General features: G+C 35.8%; 1 protein-coding gene across 1 annotated transcript in view; it reads left to right on the forward strand.

Annotated features, from left to right (window-relative positions):
- Window positions 1-26,171, forward strand: part of LOC106134781 (cadherin-87A) — a 71,804-nt gene continuing 45,633 nt past the window's right edge. The window contains exons 1-5 of the mRNA XM_060946084.1: window positions 1-290; window positions 22,969-23,029; window positions 23,688-23,806; window positions 24,710-24,796; window positions 25,198-25,329. Of these exons, the coding sequence (XP_060802067.1) occupies window positions 22,978-23,029; window positions 23,688-23,806; window positions 24,710-24,796; window positions 25,198-25,329 (390 nt within the window). The 5' untranslated portion in view covers window positions 1-290; window positions 22,969-22,977. The remainder of the gene's footprint in view (window positions 291-22,968; window positions 23,030-23,687; window positions 23,807-24,709; window positions 24,797-25,197; window positions 25,330-26,171) is intronic.

Below are 26,171 nucleotides of genomic sequence, written 5' to 3' on the forward strand. Positions count from 1 at the left end.
CAGGTTATCGCGAAAGTTACATTTTTTAATACAAGTTTTAAAGTTTAATATAAATATTTCGTAAATGATAAAACATGTAATAATGACTTCAATCCGTTTTAGAAGATAGTGTGCTGTGATTTAACTGTGTTTGAATGTGATGTGGCCAAGTTCGTGTGAGTAACGGTATTGTGTCTTGTGAAGTTCATCGGTTCGTCTGATTTTGAGACTGCCTGCTTCGGAGCCTGTTTTCCGTACCTACAAAAGATTCAGGATGCTACGTCACGTGTGATTTTTGATTCACAAAAACGGTAAGTTCGCTATATTTAGGTTAAGTAATGCTTACTCTTAAAGATGCTGTTATGCAGCTGTTAAGTTCTTGATTACAAAACACCCAATCTACTTTTATTGCTTCATAGTACGAGTACTTTTTATAACTTGTAATAGGTATTGCTCTAACATATTTTATACATAGGAACCTATATGAATTATTTTTATCATAACTAGTTAAAATTCGTACCTACACCAACTAAGATCATTTAATTTTGATTAGTAAGGAAGATAATTGTAGAGACAATAAATATCTATGCCTTACAATAACCTATTTACATACGTAACATGTTTTATTTATTAAATTAAAATATTATGAAATTATATTTAGTAAATATAGGAAAATTATTACAAGTTACAAATTTTAATCATATCAATTCGTAGCATTTCTTAAAACCTTCTTTTCATCTGAATCCCGCGAGGTATCTCGTAATTCCATATTAATTTGACTTGTTATCAAATCTAGTATGTAGTTTAGAAGTAGGTATGTAGATTGAGTAGTTGAAACTCAAATAACAATCTGTCTATAAGTCAGGTCGGGAGTGAACCAACGACCTTGCGGTAAAGGTCTGCCACCGCAACATTCTCCGTTGTCGCCGGTCGGAAAGCCTCCAAGATGACTCAGAGACTTGCAAAATGTTGAGGATATGTTATAAAGAAAACTAAGGACAGTCTTGCCGTGTGGTTCCCGGCACCAATACAAAAAAGAATAGGACCACTCCATCTCTTTCCCATGGATGTCGTAAAAGGCGACTAAGGGATAGGCTTACAAACTTGGGATACTTTTTTAGGCGATGGGCTAGCAACCTGTCAGTATTTGAATCTCAATTCTATCATTAAGCCAAATAGCTGAACGTGGCCATTCAGTCCTTTCAAGACTGTTGGCTCTGTCTACCCCTTTAGCTTTGGCTTAATGATAGAATGAATCTTGGTGTCATCCCTAAAATATAAAAAAAACTGTTTGTTTGTTTATAATATCTTTATTGTTCAGAAATAAACACGTTGTACCTACAAGCAATTGTTTAGTGTTTAATTGGCCTCTATGGCGTAGCGGTAGTCTGTGACACAGTAGGTCCCGGGTTCAAATCCCGGCTCATCAACTGATGAGAGACGAATGTGCTAAACGTTACCTATAAGAACAAGTAGGGGATAATTATATTATGTTATCTACGTTTTGTTTCAATAAATATAGACGTTTATCAATTATAAATAGGATCTGCTAAAAATTGTCCTTTCAACATTGACAATTAAACAATAATATTTATATATTATTTTAATTATTTTAGTGGAAAGAGGTAGTCTCTGCCGACCCCTCCAGGAAAGAGGCGTGATTTTATGTATGTATTTAAAACACTTTCATACGTAGTATTGATATGAATTCAAGAAACGTTTCAGACACGGAATGGTCGTCACTCGTCATTAATATTAATGACAATATCTTCGCGAATCATTACGAAACTCATTTACGTGACATTGAACTCGAAAACCATTTTAATTGATTTAAATGAACATGCACCTGCTTAGAATATACAGCAGATCATCTGATTAATAAAGTGAAGATTTAAAAAACTGGAGAAAAATAACTTAATTTGAAAAGTAACTTATGTTTTAAAAATTCCTAGAGTTAAACGTTAGGTGGGACAAATAACTTATTATAGAATACGTATAGGTACTATACACTTATCGCATTTTTATGAATTCCGAGATTCTATCCATTTCAATGAAAAACACAATTATGTGCCGTGTGGTTCCCGGCATCAACGTAAAAAAGAAAAGGACAACTCCATCTCTTTCCCACGGCTTTTGAACCTGGGATTCTTCTTTTAGGTGATGAGCAAGCAACTTGTCACTATTTGAATCTCAATTCTATCATTATGTCTATCAGCTGAACTTGGCCTATCAGTCTTTCAAGACTGCTGGCTCTGTGTACCCCGAAGGGATATAGACGTGATTATACGAATGAATGAATAGACAATTATTGTCTATCGATTATGATCTGGACAAGTTTGAAATGGTTCTGCTAGATACGATTGGCTTGATGATGGAATTGAGATTGAGTTAGTGACTATAACTTATTAACTAATAGAGATCATAGAGAATAGACTCAAGCTAATTATAAAGTAACTCCTTTTATTCTTTTCTAACTTCCATTCCCGCGGGAATTTCGGGAAATCCTCTCTCAGAAAGAAACAACAAAAATAGTTTATTTTTGTTTGTTTGTGAATTGAGAACACTGAAGATCCGGCTGTTACAAAACTGACAAGGCATCGCAAACTATTGTCCGACTGATTCAACAAGTGGCCAATGAATGATTCATTCCGACTTTCGCCGTAGAAACTGTACAACGATCTATTATTATTATTTTTTGGGTCACTTACACGAAGGTACGATTTATTATGTTTTGTTACCAGAGGGGGTATAGTGCGAGTTTTACTCGATCAAATAAGTCGAGCATGTGAACGCGAATTTGTATGTGATTTGATCAGCGCCACCTGGCGGCAACGCGATGGCACTAATGCAGTTCCATACAAATTCGCGACTTGTTCGACGCGTTTGTTCGAGTAAAACTCGCACTAACCCCTCAGGTAGACAAATCATAATTCACAAGGTTAAGCATTCAAGTAATCTGTGATGATAACAAATTTAACTCTAGTTAAAATTTTAAGGATCTGTTTAATATTTTACTGTTAATCCATTACTATCGTAACTACTTGATGTTAACAATGACAGGTGGGAAATTGTCAAATCATTAGTAAGGTTTATGTTGTTGACGAAATGATCTCTTGATTGAAAATTAAATTAATAAAAAACACTTCAAAATCACAGTACCTACGATCAAAAGATTTTTCGAACTCATATATACCTATAATACTCCGTGTGGTTCCAGCATCAATAAAAAAAAGAATAGGACCACTCCATCTCGTTCCCATCGATGAAAAAAAGGGACTAAGGGATAGGCTTATAAACTTGGGATTCTTCTTTCAGGCGATGGGCTAGCATCAGTGACCATTTGAATCTCAATTTTATCATTGAGCCAAACAGCTGAAACAGTGGCCTATCAGTCTTTTTCAAGACTGTTGGCTCTGTCTACCCCGCAAGGGATAAAGACGTGATTACATGTATGTATATATCACAGCTCTTTCACGGAGGCTTAGAGACTGCATCTTCCACTTGCCTACATCTCCGATAGATGTTCCTATATAATATTATTTATCTACGCTGAATTCTTGTGTTGTAAAATTTAATGACCTCAAACCGAATGAGCCATGGTTTTGTAAAACAACAGCGTATAAACACCGGTTTTCTTTTTGCGTGCATGCGCTAATTGGTGACTCACGCGCACGCTTCTTCTCAGTTTGAAAATGGTTCTAAGCATATTCATATTTTGTACAGAAGGCCCTTGTCTTTTGTTCGAAAGGAGAAATTGATACGAAGTATGAAGGGATTGTGGTAAGAAAAAATATTATAGGTAGTTTCTGTTACCCTTCCAGGGAAATAGGATTAATTCAATAATATTATGTATTATTTACTTAATTATAGTGAGTGAGATTAAAAAGAAAAGGACAACTCCATTTTTTCCCCATGGATGTCATAAATGGCAAATAAGAGATAGGCTTATAGACTTGCTTGGATATGCGCTAGCAACCTGTCTCTATTTGATTCTCGATTCTATCATTAAGCCAGATAGCTGAACGTGGCCTTTCAGTCTTGATGACTTTTGGCTGGGGATGTAGACGTGATTATATGGTATGTTATGTTCTATGTATTAGTACGATTTAAAAAAAAAGCAAGTTGATGCTACCGAATCTGAATAATAATTTTACTGTTCAATAATAATATTTTTAGTTTGTAATTTAGAATAGTTTTTTTCTTATTAAGAACTAGCGACCCGCCCCGGCTTCGCACGGGTGCAAAATTATAAATGTTATTATACATAAAAACCTTCCTCTTGAATCAATCTACCTGTTACAAAAACCGCATCAAAATCCGTTGCGTAATTTTAAAGATTTAAGCATACAGACAAACAGACTAAAATAGCGACTTTGTTTTATACTATGTAGTGATTAAATAATTAATGTTAGTTTATAAATATTGTTTAGAAATTGTTATAGTCACATTTTGTCAACTTTATTTAACAAGTTATAGTCCCATTTCGTATTTTGGATATTATTAATTAATTAAATTAACTGTTCTGTTTTCTATCATCGAATCATTATTGAATTGGTGAGAAATTAAACCGGTGTTGCATTAATCCATTAAACATTACATAATGTGCCGTGTGGTTCCCGGCACCAATACAAAAAAGAATAGGACCTCTTCATCTCTTTCCCATGGGTGTCGTAAAAGGCGACTAAGGGAAAGGCTTGCAAACTTAAGATTCTTTTTTTAGGCGATGGGCTAGCAAACTGTCACTATTTGAATCTCAATTCTATCATTAAGCCGAACAGCTGAACGTGGCCTATAAGTCTTTTCAAGACTGTTGGCTCTGTCTACCCCGCAAGGGATATAGATGTGATTATATGTATGTACGTATGTATGCATTACATAATTTCTACCACAAATGCTATTGTCCAAGCAACAAGGCTGTGGGAATTTGTAAATTTTGAAAACAAAGACTTGCGATAAAGCTGGGCATTAAGTGTTAATTTTGAATCACCTATTCAATTAGTCAATTAGGCATTGTGATTTAACCAATTACTCTTCTGTGAACGCGTTACCTAATTTGCCTAGTTATATATTTACCCAGGCAAGACTCTGTGCCGTGTGGTTCCCGACACCAATAAATAAAAGAATATGACTAAGGGATCGGCTTCTAAATAAACTTGGGATTCTTCTTTTAGGCGATGGGCTAGCATCCTGTCACTATTTGAATCTCAGTTCTATCATTATGCCTGTAAGCTGAATGTGGCCTATCAGTCTTTCAAGGCTGCTGGCTCTATCTACCCCGCAAGAGATATAGACGTTTATATCATTAAGCCGAATAGCTGAACGTGACCTGTCAGCTGAGCTTTTACGAGTTCTGTATGTACAGAACTCGTAAAAGCTCAGCTGTTTAGCATAATAATGAAATTGATATTTAAATACGAGAGATTTTGCAAGCCCATCGCCTAAAAAAATATTTTAAGTTTATAAGTTTTTCTCTTGATTGAACGACTTGATTGATACGAAGAGAACCAACTGGCGTACACCATTGAACCAAAATTTCTTAACAAGATGTGATAGAATATTAAGAAGATGATCTTGTATGTTTTATTTTCGAAGTTATGTACATTAGTTTTAAAACATTAATGATGCTCTTACGATGAGTGAAATGAAAACATCGTGAGGAAACCTGCACATTCAGGCAGCTCGATGTGTAACCATGATCGATCCAATTCGGGGTAGGTTCCCCTGCAAAGGTTGCGGAGGTCACACTGGAGTCGCTTTGTGTAAAAACCTGACTCACCCAATCCAGGATCCATGGTCATAGGGGCTCCTTTCCAGAGCGGTGAGGATGCAACCGGGACTAAAGTCAGGAGGAAGAAGATTTTATGTCGTTGAGCAGAGCTTATTTTACCTACGTAATTTGTAGGTGCCGTGTGGTTCCCGGCACCAATACAAAAAAGAATGGGAGCACTCCATCTCTTTCCCGTGGATGTCGTAAAAGGCGACTAAGGGATAGGCTTACAAACTTGAGATTCTTTTTTTAGGCGATGGGCTAGCAACCTTTCACTGTTCGAATCTCAATTCTATTTTAAAGCCGAATAGCTGAACGTGGCCTATCAGTCCGCTCAGGACTGTTGGCTCTGTCTACCCCGCAAGGGACATAGACGTGATTATATGTATGTATGTATGTAATTTGTATGTGATAATTTTAATTGTATAAATAAATACATGAAGATGCATTTGCACTAAATTATAAACAAATTTAGCGTTGTGTTGTTTTAACATAAACGTATCTTGTAAACGTCATTATCATTGCTACTCGGTATGAGTACATTATGTATGTGAGCGGAATACTATGATCTTGTTTATTGCAAAACAAATGACGATTGTGTATTCCATCGCATTGAATTGCCAAGGTTAGCAGGATTCCTTGTTAATTGAACTATAGTTCTGGATTAATACCTACCACTTTTTTCTGTTTATCTTTTTTCTTTGGAAAAACTTACCAGCTATGAATAACGTTATTGAATAGTTATATATTCTAAAAGACATTTACAAGTTTTTACAAATATTTAAATTAGTTTTTTTTTCATTCAGTATGTGTATGTATGTATAACTTCTCACTATGAACTCTCAATTAACATTTTGTATCATTTGGAAAAATAAAGTGATGAACACAATGGTGAGAATCAGGCAACCTATTTACAACATGTTTACACGGAACATTGAACACCATTCATGTTGTGACTTGTGTTGTATCGATTTATCTATAGTCACTATATCCCTTGCGGGGTCGACAGAGCCAACAGTCTTGCAGAAGACTGAAAGGCTACGTACAGCTGTATGGCTAAATCATGGGATTAAGATTTGAATAGTGACATGTTGTTAGACATCGCACGTTTATAAGCCTATCCCTTAGTTGTATTTTACGACATTCATGGGAAAGAGATGCAGTGATCCTATTCTTTTTGTATTGGTGCCGGGAACCACACGGCACCGTTCAGTTTTGAGTTGTTATTAATTTTAATTTCTAACACCGGAATACAAACAAATCTTAACAAAAGCAACAACATTTCACCAACTCCGTTGCGCAAGAGTGACAACCAGTTAGTTGTCATTGTTTAAAACTAAATGCAAAAGGAAAGCTCTCTACAAAAGGCCGTTTGAAAAGCGTTTCAGTTACATGAACATGTGTGTTTGTATCTTACTAATATTGCAAACGCGAAAGTACTTAAGTCTTTTTGTTTGTTATGTTTTTTTTTTGACAAATTACCTACACTGATTGAGTTAGCCTCGAAGTAAGTTCGAAACTTGCGTTACGAGATACTAACTCAACGATACTATATGTATTTAATAATAAATACTTTTCTATATAGCTTAACATCCAAGACCCAGGCCAATCAGAGAAAGTTCGTTTCTCATTATGCCCTCACCGGGATTCGAACCCGGGACCTCCACAACTTCTCTAGTTATTTTCTGAATTAATCTTTCTGAAATATCACGTCTTTGTTGGTGTCGGGAACCACACGGCACTTTTAACGGATTCAGATACAAAGAAAACTTAACCGAAGGCAAAAAAGAAGGTTATTTGCAATCTTGTTACAAGCTGCGCACAGGCAGTTGTAATAAAACATTTCCCGGGCCGAGAACTGATCGCAAAAAGTGTGCCAGCGGGTTGCATAACGAGAAAATGCAGATATGCGCATGCGCACTCAGTGGTTATGCACCTCTTATGCCATTGCAGGTTGTAATCAAATATCGTTTAGATGATGCCGTGTGGTTCCTGATACTTGAGTTGAATAGCGCCACTTTATCCCTTTCCTCACCACATTGGAGTGGAGCCTCGTGGCATTCATTGGACTATAATCCTGGAGTGAGAAAATCTGGACGTACCTATCCAGTTTTTATTCTATTTGGCTTGATTATATTATGTTGAGATTTAGAATAGTGACAGGATGCTATCACATCGCCTAAAAGAAGAATTTCAAGTTTATGAGTCTATCTCTAAGTCGCCTTTTAAGACATCCATAGGAAAGAGATGGAGTGGTCCTATTCTTTTTTGTATTGGTGCGGGAAACCACACGGCTAATTAATATTTAGTATTTCTATTTTATTATCGACAATCCTACGGTCACAGTGGTCAAGTCCGTTACACCGTTCATTGCAGACAGTTACTCGTACACAAGTCAGTAATAGAAGTTGGGGTTATGAGGTGTGCATTAGTGTGCATTAACCTTTTTACTATGTAGTTGCCATATTAGTATGTCTATTTGACGGCCTCTGTGGCGCAGTTGTAGTACGCTTGTCTGTGACACCGGAGGTCCCGGGTTCGAATCCCGGCCAGGGCATGATGAGAAAAGAACTTTTTCTGATTGACCTGGAACTTGGATGTTTATCTTTATAAGTATTTATTATATTATAAAATATAGTATCTTTGGGTTAGTATCTCGCAACAAAAGTCTCGAACTTACTTCGAGGCTCACTCAATCTGTGTAATTTGTCACGTATATATTTATTTATTCTGCTTGAGTTGCTATTACTCGTACGAGTATATTATGGGATAATTTAGTTTAAAATTACTACGGTATGTATTATATAGTAATGTTCCTTCCTTTTTTTTAATCTATTGCAAACATACATATATAATAGTCACGTCTATAATATTATAAATATAGGTAAAATAACTTTCTCCTTTCATTTATTTCAGGATTAAAATGTACTTAAATATATTATACAAAACCAAACCTAACCTTAAAATTAAACTTACAGTCCACAGCCTCTCACTAAACCCAAGGTCATCGACCTTTGCATCTAAAACAAGCCTTATAATAAAAGCATGAGATATTCATACCTAATACCGTTCACTTCAGATAATTTTGTACTTTTAAAACCGTTTTCATACTAGCTTTTAACCGCAATTTCGCCCGCGCTAATTAAGCGCCACATAACATACATACATATGGTCACGTCTATATCCCTTGCGGGGTAGACCGAGCCAACAGTCTTGAAAAGACTGAATGGCCACGTTCAGCTATTTGGCTTAATGATAGAATTGAGATTCAATTAGTGACAGGTTGCTAGCCCATCGCCTAAAAAAAGAATGGGATTCTTTTTTTAGGCGATAGGCTAGCAGTTTGTAAGCCTATCCCTTAGGAGTGGTCCTATTCTTTTTTGTATTGGTGCCGGGAACCACACGGGTGAGATGGCGCTAGCCACCTACAAAAGAATACAGGTTGTTCGCAAACTTCACGGGAACTATAGTTTTTTCCCGGATGAAAAGTACCTACTAAAATCTCTCGCCACGTTTGTTAGTTTGGAGTATTATGAAGGTACTTAATTAAAGAAAATGCTGCAGTGCATTGTGTTACCGCTTCTTCTGCACTGACGCTTTGGAAGCGGCACTGAATTTATCATTTAATAATTTCAAAGTCAACCATAGTTGCGAAAACAAACGAAAGGTGTTGATGATGATGATGTTCAAAATATATCATAACTATCTGTGCCCGCGACTTCGTCTGCGTGGAATAGTTGGCATCATTAAAGCCCTCAAGGATGAATAATTTCCCCCCTTTTTTACATTTTCCATTATTTCTTCGCTCCTAATAGTTGCAGCGTGATGTTATATAGCCTAAAACCTTCCACGATAAATGGTCTATTCAGCGTAAAAATAATTTTTAAAATCGAACCAGTAAGTAGTTCTGAGATTATCACGTTCAAACAAACAACTCTTCAGCTTTATAATATTAGTATAGATAATGAACAAAACAATGATTTTAATTTTATTTCAATTTGCCGTGTTTCCAAATTTTCGGGGCCTGATGTTCGTTAGATTGATTGGATGGTCACATTTTCTCAGTAAAATGAGAAAAACATTATTGCTGTCACACGATTGGCTGGAAGAGATCCCACTTAGGGATAAGCCCGCCTTTGTACTGTACTGTTTGATATTTGTAATGTACTCAATTAGTGAACAATAAAGCATTTACTCACTTACTAACTGTTTTGTCACACCAGACGTGGACACATAAGAATTCTTGCGTTAAAACTGTAAATTTTTAAGCATATCATCATTATGCCAAATAGCTGAACATGGCCATTCAGTCTTTTCAAGACTATTGGCTTTGTCTACCCCGCAAGGGATATAGACGTGACCATATGAATGTAAACTGTAAATGTAATGTCGAACTGCTATTTAACACACCGACAAAGCGTTTAATTTGTGTGCGAGTGAGCATTTTAATTGCCAATTCTATGCAACGGTACCTCTATGCGCACTGTCATTATTTTTCTTAAATACGCATTATGTTGTCGGTAATCCCCGCGGGGTAGACAGAGCCAACATTTTTTTAAAGACTTAAAGGTAAAGTTCAGCTGGATAGCTATGATACATATATATAAAGTCACGTCTATATCCCTTGCAGAGTAGATAGAGCCAACAGTCTTGAAAGGACTGATAGGCCACGTTCAGCTTTTTGCTGTGATGCAGTTTGATATTTAGATAGTGACAGGTTAATTTAAAAAATTCCAATGGAGTAGTCCTTTTCCAAAGTAATGGGAACAACGCGGTACTTTTTTAAAACTAATAATTATATAATAACTTATTATTTTTTCCTTTTTTCTTTTCTATTATTTCATGGTTGACTAGAATATTAGATTTACTTACAAAATTGGATACAAGGTATCACTTATTGACGTCACATCACTTAAATCGAATTATATCTACTACTATCCAAAGCGCATGTGTAGAAGAAGCGGCGGAACAAACTACGCTGCAGCATTTTCCCCAGACGGACTGGAGGAGATCCCTAATGTAGATAAGTCCACCTTACCTTTGTAAATTCCCGTCTTGAATGTTTCTTTTTGTATTCTGTCACGTGTAATCAAGGCGTTACAAATACTAACTTTTTGCTGTACATTACAGCCATATTGCCCTCAAACAAAACCAAGTAAGTGTTATTCTGTTTCTCACAAGATTACAGAGAGGTGAACGCGTAAAAGGTGATGTAAGTGTGCGAACTAAACTCCTTGTGTAAGCTATTGTTACTTATGGAGTTCGTATTAATGAGCCGTGTGGTTCCCGGCACCGATAGACAAAAGAATAGGACCACTACTTACATCACTTTGCCGTGGATGTCGTAAAAGGCGACTAAGGGATTGGCTAATTGGGATTAACTTGTAGGGTATGGGCTAGCAACCTGTCATTATTTGAATCTCAATTCTATCATATACATGACCTGTCAGTCTTTTCAAGACTGTTGGCTCTATCTACCCCACAAGGGAAATAGACGTGACCATATGTATGTATGTAGGTAAGTGCAACAAACGTGGCATTAGAACCAAGAGAAACTTCAAAATGGTCTCAATCGCATGCAAGCTATTGTCAGACCGTATTCGTTCACGGCCGATCTATATCAGTACGAAATTGTTACATTGGCCGAGTACACTGGGTCTCTTAGACTCGTCAGTAAATAAATATGTATACGGGACAAATTACACAGATTGAGTTAGCCTCGAAGTAAGTTCGAGACTTGTGTTACGAGATACTAATTCGACGATACTATATTTTATAATAAATACTTATTAAAGATAAACATCCAAGACCCAGGCCAATCAGAAAAAGTTATTTATCTAATGCAGGGTAGACAGGGCCAACAGTCTTGAAAACATCTGACAGATCACGTTCAGCTTTTTGGCTTAAAGATAGAATTAAGATTTAAATAGTGACTCCATCTCATTTTGATGTCGTAAGAAGCGGCTAAGGGATAGGCTTATAAATTTGGGTTTCTTATTTCAGGTGATGGGCTAGTAACCTGTCACTATTTGAATCTTAATTTTATCATAAAGCCAAACAGATGAACGTGGCCTATAAGTGTCTTCAAGACTGTTGGCAATGAATTAATAGTGACAGGTTGCTAGCCCATCGGCTATAAAAAGAGAGTTTAAAAACGAATTTTCTAATTTCTCAATTCTATCTTAAAGCCAAAAAGCTGAACGTGGCCTATCAGTCTTTTCAAAAATATTGGCTCTGTCTACCCCGCAAGGGAAAAAGACGTGATTATATGTATGTATTTTTCAATTTCCGATATTTCCGTCTACTCGCCCCACAATTCACTCGACCAATGTAATTTCAATGGCGATTTAGAGTTTAAAGCTTTCCGATCATCAATTGCAACAAATAAAGTAGGTGTACCTCAAGGCAGCGTACTCGGGCCTCTCCTGTTTATTCTCTACATAAATGAGTTGCCAACAATCACATCTTATCCATGTATACTGTTTGCTGATGACCTAACTATTGTTTTTCACAAGAGAGCAGATTGTAGTTATGAGAAAGAAATTAATGACACTATATGCAAAACAGTAAAATGGCTGGAAGATAATAACCTATATGTAAACTTATCTAAAACAACTTACTTACAATATATAAATAAGAATGGTAGACCTCAGGACCTGTCCATAGCGTACAATGGCTTTTGGCAATTAGGTTAATTAAGGAGTGTGTTTCGACAAAGTTTTTGGGCATTATGCTTGACAAACATTTATCGTGGAAAGAGCATGTTGAATACTTAAGCCAAAGATTAAACCGTTTTGTTTACGCTCTATATCGGTTAAGAATTACTTGTGGTCAAGATACAGCACTCCTTGCTTACCACGGTCATGTTTGCTCGGCTCTGCGGTATGGACTAGTCATTTGGGGAAATTCTGTTAGTGTCGATGATGTTTTCTTAATACAGAAAAAATGTGTTAGAGCCTTATGTGGTGCCAAACCATTAGATAGCTGTAGACCATTATTTAAAAAATTAAAAATATTGACATTGACTTCTATGTATATATTGGACATCTGCATATTTGTAAAGAATAACATACAATTATTTAAAAAAATATCGTATCCTTCTGGACTAAGATACCCAAACCGACTGGCTTTCCAACCTCATACAACGAAATCATTCAAAATGAACAGTTATAACATGGCAATAAGAATATATAACCATTTGTCCGAAAACATAAGGTCACTGCCAATGTCTAAATTTAAAAAACAACTCCTCACTCTACTTATCAATAATTGCTTTTATAATATTAATGAGTTTTTTAGTTTTAAGTTCTGACATATAGCGCCACCAAATAATTCCAAATAATTTTAATTAATGCTTTTTTATTATTGTAAGTATTGACGTAATTTTTATCGTATTTGTAATTTATTTTAATAGACATTATTGACTTCAACATTTGCATGCCAACTATTGGTGCAACACGCTTGCTCTGTTAAACCTAGACATACTTTTGTCCTACTATGTATTTTTAACCGTGTTTGCCTGCAAATAAATAAATTCATTCATTCATTCATTCATTCATTCATTCAAAGAATATTGCGCCTAAGCTTTTTACTCGTACATTTGCTTGCCAAAAGTATGTCACTATTACACGTTACGCTTTATTTGATTGTGTTCGCTGTTTCTACTTACTGGTGTTAAGAAACTAAGAAACTGCTTAGTGACCTGGTCAATAACACTGATGTACTAGTTTTTACCGAAGGTACTCTTAGTTTAATTTATTTATTTATGTAAGTACACAAAATTATACACAGGAGCACTTAAAACATCTCTTTCTCATGGATGTCGTTAAAGGCGAATAAATAAAATCTCGCGACGCTATCAGTCGAAAACAGCGGAAAGTCTAAATCGCGCTAGCACAGATTTCACGGATTAGAGCATATGTACAACCTCCGACACAACATCGTCTGTCGCGCGGTTTTCCAGACATAACACCTAGCTTGGCGGAAGATCTTCCCTTTGATGGCGGTCGAGCCGAATCATCGCTCCCGCTACACTTATCATACATCACAACAGGCCTAATGATGGATATATAGACCTGCCCTTTTAGCTTTGTATTCTGGGGTCAAAGATGACACCCGTCACCTCACGCTACTTCACGATTTGACGTCTTTATTTTACCACAATGATGAAAGTATACATTATTCAATCGATTGAAAATGATAAGATACTATATAGTAATTGACCAATAGAGCGGTGAAGTAAACCAGTGTGCGGCAACATGTTTTTGTAACGGTGACATTGACATCTGGATCGAGAAATCGTTAAATTTTGACCGGTTACGATGGTGACCGAGATTTTATGCTTTTCATTGAAAACATTTAAATTTGTTACAGGTAAATTGTATGATGTTTATAATTTTCAAAAACATCCTGTAAAAAAACCCAAGTCTGGCAGCTCAGTCTTTCTACCGTAAAAAGTTGTAAGATTCATGTAAGTCTCTCTACTTAAAGGACCTTCTGTCATAAGTTATTACATATGTTATTATCATGCCAATATTAAAAATATTTTACGTTTTAAACATAGATCAACTTGGACATCGCATGAAAAATAAAATAAAAAGATAATAAATTCAGGCTTCTTGTTTTATCCACAACGAAATTATAAGGGGTCGAAAATAGCCTGAATTGCTTCGAGAAAAGGATGGTACGGCCGTGCCGCTTTTTTTGCTCGACTTGGCAGGGACACTGCCGTGCAGGGCAGATATTTAAAACAGACATAATGTTACATAAAATTATGTTTTTGCCATTTTATTTCTGCTGAAACTGGCTTAAGATTTGAAATTTGGCATGTAGGTTTCTTATGTTGGGAATTCCCGTGAGAACGGAAATTACTAACATACACATTGTCACATCTTTATCCCTAATGGAGTAGACAGAGCCCACAATCGCGAAAAGACTGTTAGGCCACGTTCAGCTCATTCGAGAATCATTTTGTTTCAAGCACGCTGTGTACTTAAATAAAATTATTTATTGAGTCAATTTATCAAGTAAGTAAATGTTAACTTTGACATCAACCCAAAAACCGCAGAATTCCAACCGGTTACGTCATATTACCACTAACTTGATGCAATCTCATTCAGATTAATATTTAAGTTACAGCCATTATAAATTAATCAGCGTTCAAAATTTGGTTACATTATTTTTATGTCAAGATTCATTTTGTTTGCGTTTTATGATTGGAAGCAGCGTGAGTTTCTTGTCTAATCTATACTTATATTATGAAGCTGAAGAGTTTGTTTGTTTGAACGCGCCAATCTCAGGAACTACGGGTTCGAATTGAAAAAATCTTTTTGTGTTTAGTATACCATTTATGTAGGAAGGCTTTAGGCTATTTATCATCACGCTGCAACTATTGGGAGCGAAGAAATAATGGAATAAGTGAAAAAAACGCGGAAAATTATTCATCCTTGAGGGCTTCAATGATGCCCAAAATAACTATTCCATGCGCACGAAGTCGCGGGCACAAACAATAAGAGAAAGGCTTTAATAAAATAATTTCACCAAAATCGGTCTATTTATTGGACTACTTAGAAACACTGCCGAACCACCATCACGTCATCTTGCCACGAGTTAAAAATAAAATTGTTTGGGTAAGTTTAAGTGCTTTGAAAATATATAAAGCTATAAATAGGGTAATGGACGTTTAAAATTACAAAATTCTTATTTAAATTAACTTTATGGTTAATATTGTTCTTGTTTTTACTTCTGTTAATAGGAAAAGGAATAGAAGAATTACTGTTTATTGTTAGTATATGTTATTCTTTTGATGTACTACTAAAGTCAATAAAAAATGTGTTTAATTTTATTTTAATAGTTAGCTGACCAGAAGAATAGGTACCTATAAAATTGTTTCGATTTAAAACCTAAACAGACTTTCATATCAGACCACCAGATACAATCACGTTTTTATTCCTTACGGGGCAGGCAGAGCCAACAGTCTTGTAACTGTTATGCCACGTCCAGCTGTTAGGCTGTAATGATGGAATTGAGATTCAAATAGTGACAGGTTGCTAGCCCATCGCCTATAAGAAGATTCCCAAGTTTATAAGCATATCCCTTAGTCGCCTTTTACGACATCCATGGGAAAAAGATGATGTGGTCCAATAATTTCATATTGGTGCCGGGAACCACACGGTATGAAATATAAATGGAATAGAGAGATTCAAATAATTGACATGTTGCTAGCCCATCGTCTACTTGAAGAATACCAAGTATATTAAGCCTTTTCCTTAGTAGTCTTTTACAACAGTAGATGCCCATTAGGTATGCGCTAACGAAGGCGACAGTACCTTTAAAACCGACAAGCGTCAAGGTATGGGGTCAGCACTCGGTAAGTCGTGACAACTTTGCATGTAATGAGACCGGTTTGTCTAAAGTCTGTAGCACATTTTGAGTTATACATGCCTGCCTACAGCTAAGCTTAGAAGTCTTTAAAAATGTCATGAGTTATACATGCCTACAGCTAAGGTTAGAAGTCTTTAAAAATGTATTTGTTATTTTGAACTCGTGTTAAACGTGCGTTAATTATTAGTTATATCTATACTAATACTATTTATTACTAGCTGACCCGGCAAACGCTGTTTTGCCAATTATTTTTATATATTATTACGGAACCCTATATTTTTCGAAAATAAAATAGTCTATGTTACTCGTGGATAATGTAGCTTTCGAATGGTGAAAGAATTTTTAAAATCGGTCCAGTAGTTTTTGAGCCTATTCATTACAACCAAACAAACAAAGTTTTCCTCTTTATAATATTAGTGTTGATTAAGCTGAAGAGTTTGTTTGCTTGAACGCGCTAATGTCAGGAACTGCTGGTTCGAATTGAATAATTCTTTTTGTGTTGAATTGACCGTTTATCCCATGAGGCCCAAAAACACTATTCCACGCGGACGAAGTTGCGGGCACAGCTAGTTTTGAAAATAAATCTATTCTATTCTATTCTTTACAAGAATTTTCATCTAAATTATTCAATCAGCTACCTACCCTTGAATTGTTATTAAAAGAACAAAGACGTATTTAATTTAATTCGTTGATAAATTAATCTCACCGATTTTCTTCCACGCTGCGAATTTTCATAATATCCGAATTGTTTAAATAACAGCCCATTGTGAGCGATTACGAAATGTTTATAAAAATCTTGAGGTTATTTTAATTACAATTAACTCGTTGTGATTAAGGGGTGAAGGTTAATTATTAAGTGTTCTTAATTTAGTTAATAATCATTTCCAGCGATTAATACCTTTTAAATTTTAATCAAAAAAGCTGAACGTGGCGTTTCAGCCTTTCAAAAATGTTGGCCCTGTCTACCCCGTAAGAGATAAAAACGTGATTATATCTATGCCGTGTGGTTCCCGGCACCATTACAATAAAGAATAGGACCACTCCTTCTCTTTCCTACGGATGTCGTAAAAGGCGACTAAGGGATAGGCTTATAAACTTGGGATTCCTATTTTAGGCGATGGGCTAGCAACCTGTCACTATTTGAATCTCAATTCTATCTTAAAGCCAAATAGCTGAACGTGGCCTATCAGTCTTTACAAGACTGTTGGCTCTGTCTACCCCGCAAGGGATATAGACGTGATTGTGTGTGTGTGTTATATCTATGCACCTATAATGTTAAAGTCTTTTTTGGGTACCCCACTCTACATATAACCCGAATAGTTTAAACTTAGGTTTTTTAAGTACCTACCTACATAAACAGAAGTCCAGGGTTAAGTTTTATAAACTTGGGATTCTTCCTTTAGGCGATGGGCTAACAACCTGTCACCATTTGAATCTCAATACTATCACTAAACATAACAGCTGAACGTGGCCTCTCAGTATTTTCAAGACTGTTGGCTCTGTCTACCCTGCAAGGGATATAGACGTGATTATATGTATATGTGTATGTATCAGAAGTCCAGCGCTCGTTATTATTATATACATAATTACAAATCAGTTAAGGAACTACGTATTATTAATTTTTTGTCACGTAGACTTAGCGTAAACGTGATTATAGGTTTTATTTCCAATCTAAGATATTGTGATAATATAGTTTTTAATGTTTAATTCTCTATTTTTATACCTATTAACATACAACAATTTTTATTATTTATCGTGTAAAAAATCGGTAAAAGTTGCGCCACCTACAAAAAAAATATCTACAGGATTTTCACACATTCCACGGGAGCTATAGTTTTCAACAGGATGAAAGTGTACATTAATTATGTAATTCTCCAGACTCTTAATTCTATAGGTACATTACCTATATACATACGTGTTATTTCAAGTAGATTATACAAAAAAAAATTTTTTTTTCAAAAACCCTTAATTATTTTTGCCAAAGAGCATTCGTGCCAAATTTCAAGTCGATTAATGAAAATTTCAATTTCTTTTTTTCATACAAACTTTTACCCTATTTTTGATCCCTTAATTAAAATTTCGAAAAATCCTTTCTTATCTGAGCACTTCTTGGTAACATTAAGCTGATGTCCAAATTTCAAGTTTATAGCTTCTATGGTTTAGGCTGAGCGTTGATGAGTCAGTCACCCTTTTTTCTTTATTAATTAACTAGCTGTTCCGGCAAACATTTTTTTCCCATATAAATAATTTTTAAGTTAAGGGTGGACAACCCTTGTCACTAAGGGGTATGAAACATAGATTGATAGATTGTGTGCTTATTATTTGGTTAAATGTTGTACAAATCCTTTAAGTAAATAAAGAATTTTATTATTATATTATTATATATATTATATTATATAGATGTTGGCCGATTCTCAGACCTACTCAATATGCTCACCAAAATTTTCAGATAATCTGTCAAGCCTTTTCGGAAGAGTACGGGAACGAACATTGTGACACGAGAATTTTATATTATAAGGTTATACCAAATTAATCGTTGACATTTACATACATACATACATAAAATCACGCCTCTTTCTCGGAGGGGTAGGCAGAGACTACCTTTTTCCACATGCCACGATCTCTGCACACTTACATCGCTTCAGCCACATTCATAACTTTCTTCATGCAAGCTCGGCGGTTTCGGGTACTCTTGACCTGACCCTTTATCAGTACGTCCTTAATTTGATCAAGATACGTTCGTCTAGTTGACATTTCTCCTTCATAAATAAAGGTAGGTACACAATTGGGTTCAATCTTCTGAGATTATCAACGGTTATTATATATGTAGACAGTGAGATCTCATTGTGGGCTTGTCTTTTTACGAGAGATCCATTTTGTTTAATTTGATACGCGATTTGTAAAGGCGATAAGCTAGTAAAAAAAGAATGGGACCACTCCATCTCGTTCCCATGGATGTCGTAAAAGGCGACTAAGGGATAGGCTTATAAACTTGGTGTTCTTCTTTCAGGCGATGCGCTAGCAACCTGTCGCTTTTTTTAATCTCAACATACATACATACATACATATAGTCACGTCTATATCCCTTGCGGGGTAGACAGAGCCAACAGTCTTAAAGACTGAATGGCCACATTCAGCTATTTGGCTTAATGATAGAATTGAGATTCAAATAGTGACAGGTTGCTAGCCCATCGCCTAAAAAAGAATCCCAAGTTTGTAAGCCTATCCATTAGTCGCCTTTTACGACATCCACGGGAAAGAGATGGAGTGGTCCTATTCTTTTTTGTATTGGTGCCGGTAACCACACGGCACTTTTAATCTCAATTCTATCATTAAGCTAAATAGCTGAACGTGGCCATTCAGTCTTTTCAAGACTGTTGGCTCTGTATAATAGACGTGACCATATGTATGTATGTATGTATTCTGAGATTATCAACGGTTATAATGTATGTATACCGTGAGATCTCATTGTGAGAGATCCATTTTGATTCATTTGATACGCTTGTTTCACTCACAAATCGTCTTTACAAATTTATTTGTAATAAATATGTCAATTACAATATTTTATACAAGGTTAGAAATTTTTTGTCAGAGGTGTACGTATTAGGTTGTGTGAGGCTCTGGTTTTGTCGCGGCTCAATTACGGGGATGTTGTCTATGGGCCTCGCTTATTGGAGAGAACTCGGCGATTAATTCAACGTGTCCAAAATGCATGCTGCCGATTTTGTTTTGATATTCCACCTCGAAGTCGCATTACGCCATACCTTAACAAGGCCTCCATGTTAAATATGGACTCGCGCAGGCAACTACATCTTGCTAGTTTATTATTCGGAGTTATAAGACACGGGATCCCTGAGTATCTCCACTCTAAAATAAAATTCAACACCCAGCATAACGCGAGATCATGTCGGCCCCCATTACTAACTTATCGACACAAAACGGCTGCATTCAGGGGCAGCTTCCGCTACCAGGCCACTAAATGTTGGAATAATATACCTCCCCCCATTAGGCTTCAAGCATCTATCACTTTGTTCAAAGTTAAATTCCGCAGGCATCTTTTGGATCTGCAGAACTTGCATATTCGGCACTGATGGCGGTTTCTGCTTCTCATGTACTCTTTTATTCCATTCCCATTATATATTTAAATAAATGTTTCAAGAACTTATTCTTAACGTTATAAACCTTAGTTTATAACGTTACACAAGCGATGCCGGGGCATGTGTTGAATTTTCAAATATTTTGGATACTCTTTTGGTTATTAAGCCGCTACATTTATAAACTTTTAAGTCACGATCACGACACGAGTCTTTGTTTATTTTTTATTACGTACGCAGATTGACCTGCACTAGCACCTAGGTCATAACTGAAAATCAGCGTATTGCTCTATAGCAATAAATTCGTTGAGTTGTGACCTTTTTGTATTGCTGCAACTCACACCCTAATTAACTTGTATTCCGTATGTTCATTGTAAATTGTGTGTAGCAAATCAAATAAATGAATTATCTATCTATCTATCTATCATATGTAAAGACGATTTGTTAGTAAAATAAAGTTAATAAAAAAAAAGAATAGGACCACTCAATTTTGTTCCCATGGATGACGTAAAAGGCGACAAAGGGATAGGCTTATAAACTTGGTAATACCATGGGATTCTATATCATCATCCATGATCCATTTTGACGGCCTCTGTGGCGCAGCGGTAGTACGCTTGTCTGTGACACCGGAGGTCCCGGGTTCGAATTCCGGTCAGGGCATGATAAGAAAAGAACTTTTTCTGATTGGCCTGGGTCTTTGATGTTTATATATAAAAAAATATTATAAAATATAGTATCGTTGAGTTAGTACGAGTATCTCGTAACACAAGTGTCGAACTTACTTCGAGGCTAACTCAATCTGTGTAATTTGTCCCGTATATATTTATTTATTTATCCATGGGAACTAAATCGAGTGTATGGTGATAAATCTCAAAATAGTTTGTGAAGCGTTGTTTATAATATTAAAATGTAACATAAACATACATCTTGTCTTTATCTCGACACAAATACAATACAATACAAAAGGACATACAATACATATTATATAATCACGTCTATATCCCAAATTAACAAGCCTATCCTTTAGTCGCCTTTTACGACATCCATAGAATAGGACACAATATAAAGAACCTACACACCAAATTCCAAGACTCTAGACCCAGCATTATGAACTGTGTGTTAATATGTCAGTCAGTCATTCATTTTGTTCTTTTATATATTTAGATCTATAGAAATATTTAGAAGATCTATAGATAGATTAAGAAGATAGTAGAAGAAGCAACTAAATCACCTAATCCGGGATCCATGGTCAAAGGCATACCCCGGGCTCCTCTCCAGAGTGGTGAGGATGCAACCGGGACTAAAGTCAGGAGAATGAAAACTAGAAGTAACTTCATTATTCAACGCACGTCAAACAGATGATTTCAAGACAATTGACTAATTGCAGGAGTTTTAACGGTTTGTTAGGTTCTAATTGAGGTGTAAGGCCGTGTGTGTCATTTGACCCCATTAACCTGGCGTTCTTAGATAGATTTCCGTGTGTTTGTGAATATTTATCATGCTATTAGATCAGTCTTTTCAAGACTGTTGGCTCTGTCTACCCGCAACGGTTGTAAGACGTGATTAAATGCATGTATGTATTATTGGATATATATTTTGTGATAGATTTGAATTCGCTTGAGCATACTCTGCCTGGTGATAAGCAAGACGATCGAAAGCAAGCGAAAGGGATCGTGGCAAGTGGAAAGATGTAGTCTCTGCCTACTCCTACGGGAAAAATTTATTTTATGTATGCATGTAATACTTACATACATACATACATATTGTCAGGTCTATATCCCTTGCGGGGTAGACAGAGCCAACAGTCTTGAAAAGACTGAATGGCCACGTTCAGCTATTTGGTTTTATGATAGAATTGAGATTCAAATAGTGACAGATTGCTAGCCCATCGCCTAAAAAAAAAGAATCCCAATTTTGTAAGCCTATCCCTTAGACGCCTTATGCATGTAATATTATGTAAATACCTTGGTCTGCGCCAACGCTTATCTCCTGTTTGGTTTCCTTCCACCCAAAGGTTGACTGGAAGATATTGCATTAGCGATAAGTCCGCCTTTGTACTATCTCTGTCTGTTTTGTGCTGTTTATGTTGTACTCTTATATATTTTCTATATCTATCTAATTATATATATACATATATATAGATAGATATGTAATATAAGGTGACGAAGATTGAAGGTTCATGCCCGTGACTTTGCACTCGTAGAATTTAATTTGTAAATCCTTGATCAATTTACTACCGAGAATAGGGGACCTCTATTGTATAGCTCTACCTACTTTAATAGCTTAGTTGATGTTATTGTGCCGTGTGTGTTGATGTTAATGCCGTGCAGTTCCCGGCACCAATATAAAAAATAATAGGACCACTCGCATCTTTTTCCCATGGATGTCGTAAAAGGTGACTAAGGGATAGGCTTATAAACTTGGTATTCTTCTTTTAAGCGATAAGCTAGCAACCTGTCACTATTTGTATCTCAACTGCATTATAAAGCCATTCAGCTTCAAATAATATATGTATGTTTATGTCACATTTAATATTATTAACAACGCATCCCAAACTGTTTTGAGATTTACCAATCATCAAAACCATAATAAATAAATAATTAAATATACATGGGACAGATTAAACAGATTGAGTTAGCCTCGAAGTAATTTCGAAATTGTGTTACGAGATACTAACTCAACGATACTATATTTTATAATAAATACTTATGTAGATAAATAATGTCTTTTTTTTTTTGGTTTCAGATAAGAACGATGGATCTCCGGTGGTGCGTCTGTTTGTGGTCAGCATTTTGCTTTTCACCAGGCAAGTTATATTAAGTCCCATTTTTTTACTGTACTTCTAAGGTTGATCACAATTGACGGCAGACGAAATTAAACATGAAAGAAAAAAACGAAGCATTTTTAGTTCCTGTAAACATGTTGACTAAATGGGCAATTACACTCACTTATAAATCACTTCAGGAAACCCATGGGAATTTCCAGGAACAACAGTAGCTTTTGCTACTACTCCTAAAAGATAGCGAATAAAATTAGAACAGATAAATATATTCTAGACTAGAGGCCGCCCGCGACTTCGTCCGCATGGAAACCCTATCAATCCCGCGGGAACTCTGGGATAAAAAGTAGCCTATGTGTTATTCTGGGTCTTCAGCTACCTACATACCAAATTTCATGGTAATCGGTTCAGTAGTTTTTGCGTGAAAGAGTAACAAACATCCATACATCCATACAAACTTTCGCCTTTATAATAGTAGTAGGATATGTAGTAGTTATACTCGAATTAGATTTAAGTAATGTGACGTCAATAAGTGATAGCTTGTATCCAATTTTGAAAATAAATCTGTTCTATTCTATTCGATATCTGTGCTAAATGTCATCAGGTTCGCGCCTTTTTTTTTTTTTTTAAACAATTTTTTTTTTAAACTATTGATAGTTATACAGTATATATATAAAATTTCCAGGGTTATCTAATATGCTGCCCGTGTTCACCCAAGACATGAACAACTTGGCACTTTCCGAGAGCACCCCGGTGGGAGACAATGTATACACCCTACAAGGGTTAGATCCAGAAGGCCTGCCAGTGAGTAGAATTTTCTTACAAAGCTTGTTCAAAGCTAAAATTGTCTACATACATACATACATATGGTCACGTCTATATCCCATGTGGGGTAGACAGAGCCAACAGTCTTGAAAAGACTGATAGGCCACGCTCAGCTATTTGGCTTAATGATAGAATTGAGATTCAAATAGTGACAGGTTGCTAGCCCATCGCCTAAAAAAAGAATCCCAAGTTTGTAAGCCTTTTCCTAAGTCGCCTTTTACGACATCCATGGGAAAGAGATGGAGTGGTCCTATTATTTTTTGTACTGGTGCCGGGAACCACACGGCACTAAAATTGTCTAAGATAGCATATTTCTTTAACTGATTTTATAACAACGTTTGCCGGGACACCTAGTCTTTTATATAAAATTCTCGTGTCACAATGTTCGCTCCCGTACTCCTCCGAAACGGCTTGACCGATTCTCATGAAATTTGGTGAGGATATTGAGTAGGTCTGAGAATCGGCCAACATCTGTTTTTCATATCCATAAAGTGCAAAACAACGTTTGCCGGGACAGCTAGTACTATTTATAATATACAAAATACTACAGGTATTAAACGCGTACGCAACTCGGTAACTATTGATCATTGTAACGTGATACGATGTGTCCGAGATAAAATAAAGGTAATTACGTTACGTACGCGTTTAATACGAGTATTCATAAATATATATATATTTTAAATAACATTTTCAATTTTTATTTAAAAAAATACAATACAATACTATACAAATTATCTTTATTGCCATAAAAAATACATACATATATGTAGTAGGAACATACATTATGAATATGTTGAGCAAAGGCGGAATTATCGCTAAGCAATCTCTTCACAGCCAAATAAAAAAATATAGTAGTAAATAAGTTTATTTTCTCATTCACAGATAAAATACGACTTAGTTGGCACAGACAAGTTCAAAGTGGACCCTGTAACTGGAATTGTGACATTAACCCGGCCACTTGATAGAGAAGTAAGTTTACATCACGTCTATATACCTTGTGGGGTAGACGGAGCCAACAGTCTTGTAAAGATTGATAGGCCACGTTCAGCTGTTTGGCTTAGTGATAGTATTGAGAATCATAATACCTATTAAAAGGTATGTGAAGTTGGGTATTGCTTCATAGGGGAATTGGGATTCTAAGATAGTGCTGGTTCAAATAACAAGTTGCTAGTCCATTGCATCTTTCTTTGATCAACTTTTACATTCTGCGCATTAATAATAGTTGACTATGTAACTATCTTATACCCTGTATTAATATAATATATCTACCCAGATGTTAGTCTAAAAATATTTTAAGAAGAAAAAAAAATGTTTCAATTTCATGTTTTGCTATATTGTTATAAATTAAAAAAAAAACATTGTTTTTTCAGTCTGAAGATACGCTGAAGTTCCTCGTGTCGATAGAAGAACAAAATCCTGACCCCAAGCAGAATTTAGTCCAGCTCCAACCGGTCACCGTCATTGTGCTAGATGAGAATGACAACCCGCCTATTTTTAAAAACGTAAGTTTTATTATATATTTTCATGTGCTTTTAAACCACCTCAGGTTTTTCGGGTAAAACACGCATTCATTTTTTACTATTTTTAATGGGTTAAACTTTGTACTGAAAATAAATATTTATTGGCTTTTTACTACGCTTTTATTAGCTTGGGTTGTATGTATGTATGTATGTATGTATGTAACGGAATCTTTGAGCTTAATTTTCACTGATTTCTAAACGTCTGATCAACTTGGAACTTTGCACACGTATCAAGGACCGATGACAATGCAATATTTTGATAAAAGTTTCTCATTATCCTTATTAAAACTGCCAGGATTAATAAATTCATTTTTAGATCCTTCGTATGAGAGTAAGAGAGACAGAGATAGCACCAGTGCCAGTAATCTCCATACAAGAAACCAAGAAGTTCTGACGTATAATGAGTCAAAAAGAGATGTAATATATTTCCATATAATGTTACTATTAACCTGAGGCTTCTTTATTTCATCGCATTGCTCCATTTAGAATTACCATTAGAAACCATAGTAGAATTAGTAGAATATTTTAAAACAATAAAAAATATATAAGTAATAAAACAAAAGTAATAAATGAAAATACATACATACATACATACATAAAATCACGCCTCTTTCCCGGAGGGGTAGGCAGAGACTACCTCTTTCCACTTGCCACGATCTCTGCATACTTCTTTCGCTTCGTCCACATTCATAACTCTCTTCATACAAGCTCGGCGGTTTCGGGTACTTTTGACCTGACCCTTTACCAGGACGTCCTTAATTTGATCAAGATACGTTCGTCTAGGTCTTCCCACTCCGACCTTTCCCTCCACACTCTCCTTGTAT

The sequence above is a fragment of the Amyelois transitella genome, chromosome 10, assembly GCF_032362555.1.
Source record: "Amyelois transitella isolate CPQ chromosome 10, ilAmyTran1.1, whole genome shotgun sequence".
Lineage (NCBI taxonomy): Eukaryota > Metazoa > Arthropoda > Insecta > Lepidoptera > Pyralidae > Amyelois > Amyelois transitella.